Source organism: Protopterus annectens, chromosome 7.part0, assembly GCF_019279795.1.
Source record: "Protopterus annectens isolate FY-2018-M chromosome 7.part0, PAN1.0, whole genome shotgun sequence".
In the NCBI taxonomy this organism is placed as follows: domain Eukaryota; kingdom Metazoa; phylum Chordata; order Ceratodontiformes; family Protopteridae; genus Protopterus; species Protopterus annectens.
In genome coordinates, this window is record NC_056739.1 from 245,505,954 (window position 1) to 245,519,973 (window position 14,020).

Consider the following 14,020-nt stretch of genomic DNA (forward strand, 5'->3'; position numbering starts at 1 on the left):
AATGTTCATTTCACTGACTTATTTCACTGACAACTCATTTTCCTCATTGTAGTGGGGGTGATACTATAAATGTTTAAGCTATAGAGATGGATACTTACAAGTGCAATAAATAACTGTTTTGCAGAAAACAATATACAACCAAAGTATGTAGGGGGATTTGCCCCCATACCCCGTAATGTCCCCCTTACTATATATTCTAACTCCAGGATTGCAATACAGTGGGTAAAAGGTCGTATATCACTGTTGATAAAATGAGTTGTTAGTGAAATGAGTTGTCAGTGAAATGAACATTCAGTGAAATGGCCTTGCTGATTTGCTTGTCAGTGAAATGAGCTGTCGATGAAATGAAGATAACTCATATATATATATATATATATCTCACAGAGGATATAGCATTTCTGGAACAGACTCCCAATCCACATAATATGAGCTGTCGATGAAATGAAGATAACTCATATATATATATATATATATATATATCTCACAGAGGATATAGCATTTCTGGAACAGACTCCCAATCCACATAATACAAAGTTCATCCCTGTCTATAATGTGGATCTATGGAAGGGAAACAGAACATTTACCCAAGATCTTTCTGTTTATACTAAAGGACAGAAGCAGCTCCTTAATGCTTTATCCTATGCATGTGTCCTCTCAAATCTACCTATAGTATAATCCCAGTTATTCTCATTAGGGTTAATGTATAATTATCGACCATGGGATGGGTTAAGGCCAGTCTATAACCATATGGGATAGGCTAATTTGAGAAGATAGAGGAAACTGTTTAGGCTTAAAATGGCCATCAAGGGCAACTAGTCTATTACCTTACCTGTGAACCTATGGTCTGTAAATTTATTTATTTATTTGCATTTGTTAATTGGGTTGGTCCAACTGACTTGAGGCCCATTTTCAGTAGTGACCTGAGCAGAAAAGCTCCATTTATAAACTGTTACAGAAAATCACAATTCAAACATTTTTAAGTACATACAAATATGAGAGACAAAAAAAAATACAAAAATTGTTATACAGCAAGAATAAAAAACAAAGTAGAATGCATGCATAAAGCAATATACATGTAATATTTTACAGAGAAAAATATACATTTACAAAAGAATGTTTGCATTATTGTTGATTGAATGAATTTAGTATTTGCCAGCACGCAAGGCTGCCAGTCTGAAATGCATCAAAAAAATATGTAGTTCTATAATGTAAATACAGGTGTTACCCAGTAAAAGAGTATGGTACAGTTGTTGATAATTTTGCATTTTGCATTTGTAGACACGTGTTACCTGAGTATATCCTCCACTCCACATAATGACAGTCTCATTTAGAATGAGCTCTTGGTGTCCATCTTGTTGTTGTTGATATCTACCAATTTTGACATTGTTTATGGATTCTCCCCCTGCTCTCAGCTGCCAGTTGATAATTTCATATGAAGCTGGAACATCACCATTTTCATCAAAATATATTGCTTGCCCAGCTTTATTTCTGAAGTGGACTTTCCTGATATAATGCAGAAGCTACCAAGTAAAATAATAACAGTTGAATTCATCCAGTAAAAATAGATTGGTTGCTTTATTCCTTGCCATATTTGCTTAAAATGTAGGATCCATAAGGAAAAATATCAATTTTCAGTCAAGACAGAACTTCAGCCATTTAAAATGACTTACAGCAGGTTCTACTGCTACAGAAGACATGGTGATAACATTTGAAAATATCTTTGTAATGGGAGTATGTTAAATTGGTGAGGTTAGTTTCGGCAAATGTAAAATGTTCTAACTGTTCTCTGAAACTGCTTTCACTGACACAGGAGTTTGCCTCTTTCTCAGCTGTTGTATGACCTCGGAGTTGGTGTATATAGGTCCAGAGTATACATCCCTGCAAAAAAAGTTTACCACCGTTGTTTGCTGAAGGTAGTTTCATCATTGTTTTCAAATTTTTTTCATTTGCTAAAACTACCTTTGCTGAGTCGACCTGAATCCCTTTGCAATATGTTAATTCTTTTTTTCTTATAATATTCAGAGCAGCTGACTCACTAATGTGAAGTGATGTCATCAGCTAAGTTAGAGAATGATGAAATTTAGTTATACACCTGCATGAAGAATTATGAATACATTTAGATACTTAGCAGTCAAATTTCAAGCAGAATACAGGGAGAGTTGTTTATGTGAGGTGATTAAGTCAAATTGGCAAATGAAAGCCAAAGCAACATACAAGCTTCTTATATCAGCATGATTTGTATGTTTTATCAGAGTACCTCCCCAAAGAGATCAGTGCAGGGTTGAAAGTAATTTGGGGTTGTCTCAAAATCTCAAAGTGGTGGCCTGTGTCTGTGGGTTAAATCACTTTAAACAAATTTCAGAGTAAAGGCCCTTATATTTCTCACAGAAATTTGAAGCTTGAATTGAACATTCCAATACTTGTTAAGAATAACAGGATATAGAACTTAGAATCTCAAGTCAGTGTATTATTTATCATAATCAGTTGCTGGGGAAAAATGTAGGAGAAAAAATTGAGTTTTGGGATTTCTCGACGGGAACAAAGTCAGTAATTTCTTTGAATAAAAAAAGACCCTCCATTTCATTATTTAATATTTTGCCATTATTTAAACTAAATATTTACAGTAGGTACTCAAATGCTTACAGGTCATTAATCTTGATAGAACAATCCAGACCTGTACTTACTAAATTCCTTTCTGAAGAGCAAAGGCAGGCTAACCTGCCTAGTCTGTTTTGCCTGGTGTGTCACACTGAAGCAGTCTTTTATAAATTAACATTCTCTCACAAGTATAAAGCAGAATTATTATCCATTTTTTGATCATAATGAGGATGTCATGTGTTCAAGACATACATGTCAATAAATTCACCATGAAGGTGCAAATGCAATGTTTAGTAGTAGCAAAATACATACAACCGCAAAGTCCTAAAAGCCAGGCAGCATTTAGGAGGAGCAGCAGCAGAAGAATATTCCCTGATGGACAGGAATTCTGGCATCATATCTGATACCCAGCAACTTCAGAGATGCAGTTTGTCACTCCAGGCAAACAAGGCAACAGCTAGTATGTGATGTAGATATGACGGGAAACAACATCTGCTGCAATGTGGAATGCATTGGTTAAGTACTGCATTACATATGGAGATTACACTGTATGCATGGGCTCTTGTGGCTTTCTACTGCCTGGAGCAGAAGTACATCACATTGGGGCAATACTACCTTATCCATTTATATGCATCTTTGCATCAGATATGATCAGACATTATTTCATTGTTTGACCACTGGTGTTATTAATGGAAATCGTAAGGATTTAAATTTTGCTGATTTGTTTTAAGTGCATTTAAGATATGAAGAGTTTCTCAAGCTGCACTCCTTATTACGTGCACTGCACTTAGCAAATGCCTACCAAGCTATAGTGCTGTGCTTCACTCCTCTACTGCTGTAGACACTTGGGGAACAATTCTGATGCTCTCCATCACAGTAAATTTACCACAATAGGGATGTGTGTACTAAGCTAATACATCCATTATAACAGCTGGGGTTGTGGTCATAACGTTATCCTGAAGGTCACCTAGAAATGAATGAGGCATCACCTGTGTGTCATCTTACTTTGACTTGATCTCTTTCTGAACATCAATCAAACCCTGAATAGCTGCTGATAGACTGTCATCCTGACCCTGCCTTCACAAGTGTCCCCCTATCAATAGTCTGGCCTATGTATAATCCAATACAAGACAGAACAGTGTTAATATGATTACCTATGCTACATAGCAGTCCTTGTGCTGTACATGCAAAGTTCATATTACAGAAGTTATGATTTCAAGTGATTAGTCTGCACTATAAATACAACAAAATAAACTATAATAAAATAATGATATACTCCTTAGAAGCATCCATTAGTTTAATATGGTGTCACTCATGATAAACGTATACTTCCCACACAATTATATATGTAAATAAAAGTATGACTCACTTGCCATGGCTTAAATGTTTTTCTCTCTGCACATGTTCTGTTAGCGAATGGTCCTTCACCAGGCATGCATGATTGTAGATTATTCAATGCTTGTGCAAATGAATAAACTGCATTAAACATGCAGTAGGTATTTCTGTAATTGCTGACAGGATAAATGCTTTCATCAAGTGTTTGAGGATTCTCTTCACCAGTGCAGAACTGTGGTTCAGCAGAGTGTCCTTCAGTTGGAGGAAGTCTAGATGTTACATTATCAATCCACAAACAGTGGAATACAGTACCCCAGAATGATTTTATGTAAATATCTTTTGGGTATTTCAAAGGGTGAATACTGTAAAGGAAGTCCTTAAAACCTGGAATTAATCCAGCTGGCACTATGAACCCTATTACACCATTTAGTATACTCCACAGTTCCTTCTTTGAAAAAATTGAATCAGTTACCCAACTTGAAGAAGCCAGCCAGACTTTCCCTGTTACATTCCGCCTTCTCATCTCCTCCATGATAAGTGCTACCTCTGTTGCATAGGCATAAATCATGATTACAGCTGCATTTGAGGACACAATAGTATCAACAAGCAATGTTATTCTATTCCTTTTGGGATTTACTGGAATGATCTCATAAAAGGCCAAACAGACGTGGATCCTGTTCAGTTCTGCTTTCAGCTGCTGACTTCCTTGCACACTGAAGTCATTATCTGCATAAACAATCCCTACCCAGGTCCACCCAAAGTGCTTTATGAATTGCACAATAGTAAAGGGTTGATAATATCCACTTGACATAGTCCGAAGGAATGATGGGAACTGAATTTTGTCACTCAGGACTGGAAGTCCTGCAGCATGACTGATCTGTAAATCAGTAACAGATTATAATGCACATTTACTTTGTATCATGTCAATATATATTTTTTGTGCATCAAACAATGGAATTATTTTAAACACATCAGTGTGCATCACAACTCCCATTAGAAACAATAATCTCTTTGTTATACTTTTTAATGCTGATAAATTTAAATATATATTCCCCTGTCCAGTATTTCTAATATGCAGTCCTTCACAGAACACTTTTATCGTACACTGTATCATTTATAAAATGCATATCTTTGCTGTATATGCATGTTTTTAATTTTTGTCATTCAAATTTAGAGCATTAACAGAGTATGCAGATTTTTTGTATTTCTTACCGTAATAGTGAATTGCATTTCTTACGTTTATTTCATTTTTTTTGTTCTTTTTTATTTCATTTTTAAAGCTCTAGTCAAATAATGCACTAAGACTCATACTGCAGTTATGTCTTATTGTCATTTATAGAGGCTTCACCTGTTTGAAACATTTACACATTTGTTTTCTGTATGACTTATGAGTATATACTAAATCCATTTATAAATATGTGTTGTCTCTTATTCTGATCATCAATCAATAGCAAAAATGACTGCAACTGCTGTGAGTTGATAAGCTGACATTATCTGATTTTACTGACTGGACAATAGAAATATAGGTTATTGTTTATACTGAATGTTAATATAAATTCATGTATAAAATGGTTGATTCTTTGGTAAACTCAATAGACATTAACAAATTATGGCTAGAACATGAACACAACACTAACAAAAAGAAAGACAACAGAGGTAAAGTCTAAAAAGATTAGTATCATTACCCAGGTCTCATTTCATCACTTTGAATCTTTAATGAAAGAGTTTGTGAAACTCTGTAATCAAATATTAATTTTTACAGGTAGTTATCAAGTAGGCAAAAAATTAAGTAAGATAAAGGCAACATAAATAACAATAAAGGACATAGAGAACAACATAAATAACAATAAAAGACATAGAGAACAACATAAATAATAAAGGACATAGAGAACAACATAAATAACAACAAAAGACATAGAGAACAACATAAATAACAATAAAGGACATAGAGAACAACATAAATAACAATAAAGGACATAGAAAACAACATAAATAACAATAAAAGACATAGAGAACAACATAAATAATAAAGGACATAGAGAACAACATAAATAACAACAAAGGACATAGAGAACAACATAAATAACAATAAAGGACATAGAGAATGGGGGGAGGGTGAAACAAAACTTCAATAATCGCACTGTAGAACTGTTTATTTAAAAGCAGTACAATAAAAATAGTGAAAGTAGTAGCCAAAGGGATAACTTAAGGGTTCTTGGTTTAAAGAAAAAGTATTCATGACCTAATGAATTTGTTAAACCAAAGTTTTGTTGTACTAGTAGTGAGCTTCTGAATCTTAAGCCCCTGTCTGAAAGTTAGTAGAGGTATAGAGCAAGCATACTTATTACAAAAAAATATTATCCACGACTATTTAACCACCAGACTTCAAATAATATAAAGGATTGCCAGTAAAACATTATAATAACTCAACATAAGAGATTATAAAGAAGTGACGTGTTATAATGTTAAAAAAATAAACAAAGCTGCAGATGCGGTATTTTTCTTATGTCAGCATAAAATGGCTAAATCTGGTAGATTAACTCACAAAATTTGTTTCTGTTGGAAGTAGAGAAGTTGGCCTTCTTACCTACCTCTAGTGCAGAGGGGGTTATATTCAACTGAATCTTGCTGATTAACATAATTAATTCCTAAGGTCAAAACATTTGAAATAAGTTAAAAAAGGTTTAGAAAGATATCCATTTGTTCTATCAATCTTGAATAAATGAGACGCTGTCAGTCATTCATCAAATAACTTATCAGTCATCCTGAAGCATAAAAAATAAATTTTTTGAATAATTGTGATGCTAGTACAAATCCATTTTATATCTAATTTCAGTATTTAATATTAAATACATTTTTTGCTATTGAATGTGTACAGTTTTTGATTTAACAAGGGGAAGTCAAAATGAAACTCAGATTCAGTCATTTAATGTAAGCAAAATATGTGACTAAATGATTTTTATATTTTTTTCTCATAAATTAGCTAATTTCTTCCTCCATTAGAACAGTTGTCAGGAAAGCAGAATTCCTGTCTGTACTATAAAAGTGTAACCAGCATTACAGGAGACTTCTCTGTACTCCTGGAATAAGTATAAGGTCACTGTTTTCAGAGTCTAATTTCTGAAGTCCTGCTAAAGGTACATACATAAAACTAAGGTAGTAAGGAGGCATTTGCAAGGTGATATGACTTTGATAAGCACAAACGTGAAATGAGCAGCATGGGATGTGCAGTGCTGGAGTTATTAAGGGGTGTTTGCAAACATTTATGAAAAATGGTACATTTGCCTGTTTACATTAATAATGCAAAAATGCAGTGTGATACTGTCACGTTGGTGGTGGAATATTCAACCAGCAGCAATTATAGCTATTAACTATATTTTCATAACTGCATAAAAACTTGCCACGTACAAGGTTGCCATCTTTTGCAAAACATTAAGGCACACAATATTGACACTATTTGCAACATAATACAAATGATTTTGTAGAATATTGTTTTGAAATGTTGCAAAATTATTATATGAAAAATTAGAATATATTTGGCAATATCAAAATACAGCAATATGCTATCCTCTCTTGTTATGCAGCATCAGAAAGCTCTTGAACAAATGCACAATTGCAGCAGATACATCAGATCAGTCTTGTACACTTACAGAGATATAAACTTTTCTTTAACCTTAACAGCATTATCTTTTGGCATAAAATACCGTTTTTCTTTCATAAATCTGCAGTATAAAGTCAGTATCTACAGACAGACTGTTAATGCCAACACAAATATAGCCTATTCTGTACCAATGAGATATAGTTTACATGTTTTGTAATTCTCAGCATTTATCATATATTATAAATCTAATGAAGTGTGTTTTCCCTACAGGATTTTGGAGAAAGGCTATCAAGAAGCAGGTGGTTTCCTGGCTTAGAAGGTCAGCAAGTAAATGTCTTAATTAGCCCCCTGCTCGCTGTTCAGGATTAAATGAGTTAATTGAGATAATGTTCACATTCACTGATTAATATGGAGATATAAAAAGTGTTGAGCATGCTCATTCCATGCTTGTAGCTCCCCTCCTTACTCTTTTTCAAGTTTCATATTAATCTTATTAGTTGCAGTCCCTCTTTTTTCATGTTGTGACTCCTTCATGGTGGAGCAGGAAGATATGTGGTTATATTTCCTAGAAGAGATTTAAAACTAAGCTCTTTTTCTTTATCCTTTTGTCCATTCTGTAACGGGCTGATGCAGTTTTCTAATGAGCAACTAATAACTTATATTGTTTCAGTCTGTTTTATAACTGGTATTAAGGAAATACAAAGTGAACAACGTTTACACATCTAATGCAAACATTTTAAAAGAAAGAATATGACAATGTTGTACTTTATCCATTGTTTCTTGCAACATGTGTATTTGCTTCTCTTTTTCTTTGTGTCTCTGCTAAACAGCTCTTGTTAGTTAATTATTCCTCCTATGTAGGAACAACGTAAAGAAAGAAGTAATGTGTCTGGTCAGGAAATAAAACGATAGATGCCTCAGCTCAGACTCCAATAACTTTATTAACACTAGTAAAACCACAAAATAGTAACGTTAAGCGCTTTCATCTGTCCAGCAGACTTCCTCAGAACGTAACAACCATATAAAAATATCATATTATGATTTTTGATTCACTTAATTTGGTAAAAATACCACAACATATTACATGCAAATGTTTTCATAAACCTATACTGTGGATTTAATGTGAATACTCTAGTTTGTTAACTAGTAACAACTAATACATCTTGTGATGATCCACAGTATAGGTTTATGAAAACATTTGCATGTATGTCTTTCATCTATCATTTTATTTCCTGACCAGACACATTATTTCTTTCTTTACGTTGTTCATTTATCATCCTATGTAGGAACAATTATCAGTGCTAGCTGTTTGTGCTGTTGAGGCAGAGAAAAAAATGAAATGGATGTGCAGTGATTGCTTTTCTAAACAAGTACCTAACATAGATTGTTCTTCAACATAAAGATGGATAGCAGTACATGCAATGTTTGCGATATCAAGTACTTTAGACAATTATGTTTGTAATAGTAGCTTATCTTGTGCTTTTTTGTGTGTTTAAGGCTCGCAGTTTACAGTCACTGGACTAGTATTATTAGAAAACTATCTGCAGAATACTATGCAGTTTTATTTCAAATTTTATTTGTGTACTTCAGCTCTAAGAAAATTGAGTGCCAGCAAATGAATTGTCCTTAATACACTTAGCTGTAAATTAAATATTTATTAGAATGGTAATGATTCAATTCTTTTAATAATCACTTCAATTTATATTTAGATAAAAGAAAGCTATGATGTGAAAAATAAAGTGTTTATCTCTCACTGCTCCCCTACAGGTTTTCAAGGTGAAATTACTCAAGAAACGGTTGCCCATATGCAACAAAACTGAAGAACATAATGCATTATGCTAATCCATGCTTTCCACAGGAAATCTTTGCTGGTATGACTTCTAGTTATAGCAATAATTATCTTGTTTTGGGAGATTTCTCTCTTCTTTGTGTTGGTGTGACTCTGTAGTTGGTATTTCATCATGGTTTGCAGGAAGCATGCTACCCCACAAAACCACTTTTTCTCCGTTCTGTTTTTGGACATAACTTTTCTTGTTTTCCATTGCTAGGTATTGTGCATTTTGCTTTTTCATAGTAGAGTCATCATTTACAGTATTTTGTCTTCTGTATTATTTCATTTTAATATATTTGCACTGTTATGATGTGGATTTGAGTGAATCTTCATATAGGTCAATAAACTTTCTATTAAAGAAACCCTTCTTTGAGAACACAAATGATTGTAATTTTAATCAATAGTTAGAACATGCCCTCTTAGAAGCTTTATTTATTTAGTTATTTATTTTATCCTTTACAGAAATTTAAATGGGGACTAAAAAAATCAAGTTCTCAAAGACATGGAAGATTAAGACAAATTTATGTCTTCATTTTTCTAGGAATATATTCACCTTCTCTTTCTATCTTTTCATTGGTGTGGCTTTAGATCTCTTCTTTTTTATTAAGTTCTTCAGCTCTGTGGAACAAGGTATGTGTTTTGCATTATCTCATTAACAATTATATTTTGTAGGATAAGTCTGAATGTTACTGACACACATAACTTTTTTAAATTGTGCAAGGTTATTGGCTTTATTTATAATTGACCTCAAAATATATTTCTCATTGAAGAAACTTATTTTGATCAACCTATATATAGCACCATGCAAAAGAAATATAAATGGATTACGTGTTTTGTTAATTATACTGGTCAGTTACCTGCTTTGAAAGGTATGAGAATAATTTTGAAGTCCGTTTGTTATAGTGTGTGCATTACCTTTATTGGTATGGAAGGCAGTGTAGTTGCTGCCTTTTTTATATATGGTCAAGTTTAGGTTACTCTTGTATCTGTGCATGGACCTTTTAGTAATTACTCTACATTTCAAAGTAATTTACCAGAGGTTGTATGACTTTTTTTCAAATATATTAATGAGATTTGAGGGAGATTGGAATGCAGTGTGAAAATGCAAATGTGATAGAGCTCTTTTTCCAAATCAGTATTCACACCATGTGAAGCATGGTAGTCTTATAAAAAATTATAACACAAGAAAAATTAATATAAATGTTGAGGACTAGGAATCTATCTCTGAAGGCTAATACATACATTCCATACAAATATCAGTGTCACCAGATATACTGCACAAGTTCTGAGCCAATAATATTACTGTATGTCCTGTCACAGATGATTTTGCTACATATATTTGTTGTGAATTCTATTTGCCCATATCAGGTATTATAAGATGCAAGAATTTTTCTGACTGATTTTCTATACCAGAAATAATTGTTAGCATAAAGCAGGATATTATAAATTATTAGCATATATATGAACATTTAAATATCCACTTGTCTATTAAGTGGGATATCCTTAAGGCTTATATTTATGGGTAATTATACAGACTCTTATGGCATATAACAAGATTTTTTAAAAAATATATTTCACATGTCAGACAATCAATTTAATATGTTATGTAAATTAATTAATATTAAGTCTGAAAAGTATATGGAATGAGAAAATTAAAGCTAAGGAAAATCTAGAATATATGAGATATATTATGCACTGGCAACATTTTTTTTGCAGTAGTTTTTTTTTTTTTTTTTGTAAGAAGATAAAACAGGGAAAACCTTAGTGCTCCATGTAAAAAAAAACAGCAGAACATGTGCACTGTTGTTGAATTGTATAATACTAATGATTATACAACAATCACAGATGCATGGAATTTAATTGGTATATTATTCTGATCTGTACACTATGCAGAGGATTCAAGATGCTCTTGTATTAAAGCAATGGCTTAAAAGCAGTACATTACCAAAAAAAAAAAAAAACATCTATTTCTATTATGGATATTGGAGAAACAGTATTAAAATTGAAGAGGGGTAAAGGGGTAAAAGTCCAGGTCTTGATGAGTTTTATATTATTTTTCAGAACAATAAATACCCATTTTTTTCAGATGTTCCATTTTTTTTACTATTCCAGACTGCCCTTCCCCATGAATTCTGCAGTAAATATTCTTTTATTGAAGGAGGGTAAATCAGGTATGTGCCTTCAGTATTATAAGTGTTTATCTCTCACTGCTCCCTTACAGATAGTCAAGGTAAAATTACTCAAGGGACAGTTGCCCATAGGGCAACTATCGACTTTAGGATTACAATTAGATTGATAAATAAAAACTTGTTAAAAATTTAGATCCTGTTTTGATTTCTCTCAATTTGTACCCCACCCCCAGGAAAAACAATTAGTGAAGCCAATAAGTATCTTGAAGCCATTATATATTATATGCCATTTCAAAATCATTAGCATGATGATGTAAAATTTTGTTACAGCAGGTATTAAAAAGGGATATCCTATGTCTACCTCTATTTTTTCTTTTCTGTAAAAATTGCAAACTGTTACCCCTGTTTTGATTGCCAATGATCATAATATTATTTATTATACAGATTATTTCATATTACTCTCTAGTTATTATTATTGTGATATCTATAATATCAAGGAAACATTTACCAAATGAAAGAAAATTGTGGGTTATGTTACTAATTATTCTAGAGTGGAATGACTTCCCTGTATATTGAGTTTATAGAAATAAACCATGGTACTAAATCCCCATAGCTAATCAATATATATTTCTGGCTGTACAATATTCAAGAAGTTACAACTATATTTTAAATAAAACATATGGTATATATATGAAAAGGTTAAGCTTAAATTTAACTACTTACATAATAACCATCTTTCATTGTTAGGAAGAGTTAATATTAAAATGGCAATACTGCCTATAATTATGTTTCCACTTCAAAATTTATTTTCTCCTATGTCAGAAAAGTGGTATAACTAAGTAAAAAGTATTTCTCAGATTTTTTTTCCAGAGGGTCCTCAAGAATACCTTGGAAAGTCACCTGCCATCTCAGCTAAACATTTAAGAGCAATGTTAGTACAGTACCCATATAAATTTGTAGTAACTACTTTTACTATTATTATTATTATTATTATTATTACTATTATTATTATTATTTTGCAATACTCTAAGGTGTTCACATTATATGTAAAAATAATTCTTACTCATAATAATTCTTTATTATTTATATTTAAACAAGTTTGTTTTGTTTACTTTTTATCCTCATAATGAAGATTTAAAAATTGTTTTGATATGTTGAAATTTCTTGGCAAAAGTCATACAATTGATTTTTTTATCCAGTGATTAGATATGTTTTACCAAATTATAAAAGCCTGACTTTGAATAAATAGAATAATATTGATATAAAACACACTATGTTATCTAACCTCTATCAGAATATATGAGGAGCTAAAAAATAGGTTTACTATCAAAACAACAGTGCATTTCTATTATATGTAAGATTATATTATCCCTGGTAGTAGCTCTTCCTTCTCTTAGGAAAAGTCAAAAAGGGAAAAGGCTTAGAAAATGTATTATATATGGGATACATATATTATATAAGTCTACTCACAATGCTTCAGTATAAAATAATATATGGAATATGTTATTCTTCCTATGTGCCCTTTTAAAAGAATCGTTCCATTTTCTCATGTTGTTAGCATTGCAGTTAAGAAAATGCAAATTTATTTCATTGTTTTTGGGAATATGAACAAGTAAAAACATACTGGGTACAAACAAAAGCATGGATCTCTACTTTAATCAAGAAAGATTTACCCTTAGATCCTAGAATTATGTTTTTAGATATGTTGCAGATGGACAACTGGGAAAAAAAGAGTTCACATTATATTAGCTAATATGGGGACAATGAGAATGATCAAAAAAAAAAACTGGAAAAGTATGCCAATGCCAGTATTAAATTAAAACAAATGTTTGTCTTTGTATTACAAGTAAATACTTACCTAGTAGGTTTCATGAAAACTATGAACTTACGCATTTTTCTTTTCTTTCTTTCTTTTTTTGTTTCTGTGTTATTTATTATAATTATTGTAATATCTAGAAAGTAAGTATTGCTATGGAATTTTAATACTAGTAAAAGCAGGTGTAAAAAAATAAATTTAATTTTGCGCTGTTACGCTGTGCAATACACATTAAGACTATTTATGGCACTGTCTGAGAACATGCCAGCACTGGATGAAGCTTCTTAATACTAATGGAGTGTATAATTCTGTTTTTTTTTTCGGAAATATAAGCCCAGACATGCCTGCATATCAACATGAGTATCACAGTTTTTAATGAGTTTTATATAAAAATTATAAATAAAAGTTATCTGCTCCAATATAAATGTAAATATTTAGAGTTAAATGCATAAATCAATAATAACTAAATGTAGCATCTATAATTACATCAACACATGAAAAATGCTGAGCTATTAGAAAAGGATACAAGTATCATATAAAAATGACTTGCCAGACTTTAGCCAAGATTCTTTTTTTCTTCCTTGCTTATTTAGCCTTGCAAAATTTAAGAATCATATAAACATTATTAAATATGATTTTCTGACTCAGATGTTTCTTATTTTATAAAGTGTCACTTTTTTGTGATATATTTTGTTTTCGGGCATTCATAG

The 14,020-nt window shown here is 32.0% G+C and overlaps 1 protein-coding gene across 1 annotated transcript in view; it reads right to left on the reverse strand.

Annotated features, from left to right (window-relative positions):
- Positions 1-14,020, reverse strand: part of LOC122805932 (vomeronasal type-2 receptor 26-like) — a 225,905-nt gene that overhangs the window by 66,575 nt on the left and 145,310 nt on the right. Inside the window, exons 8-9 of the mRNA XM_044076175.1 lie at positions 3,968-4,810; positions 1,290-1,520 (exon numbers count right to left, since the gene is read on the reverse strand). Of these exons, the coding sequence (XP_043932110.1) occupies positions 1,290-1,520; positions 3,968-4,810 (1,074 nt within the window). The remainder of the gene's footprint in view (positions 1-1,289; positions 1,521-3,967; positions 4,811-14,020) is intronic.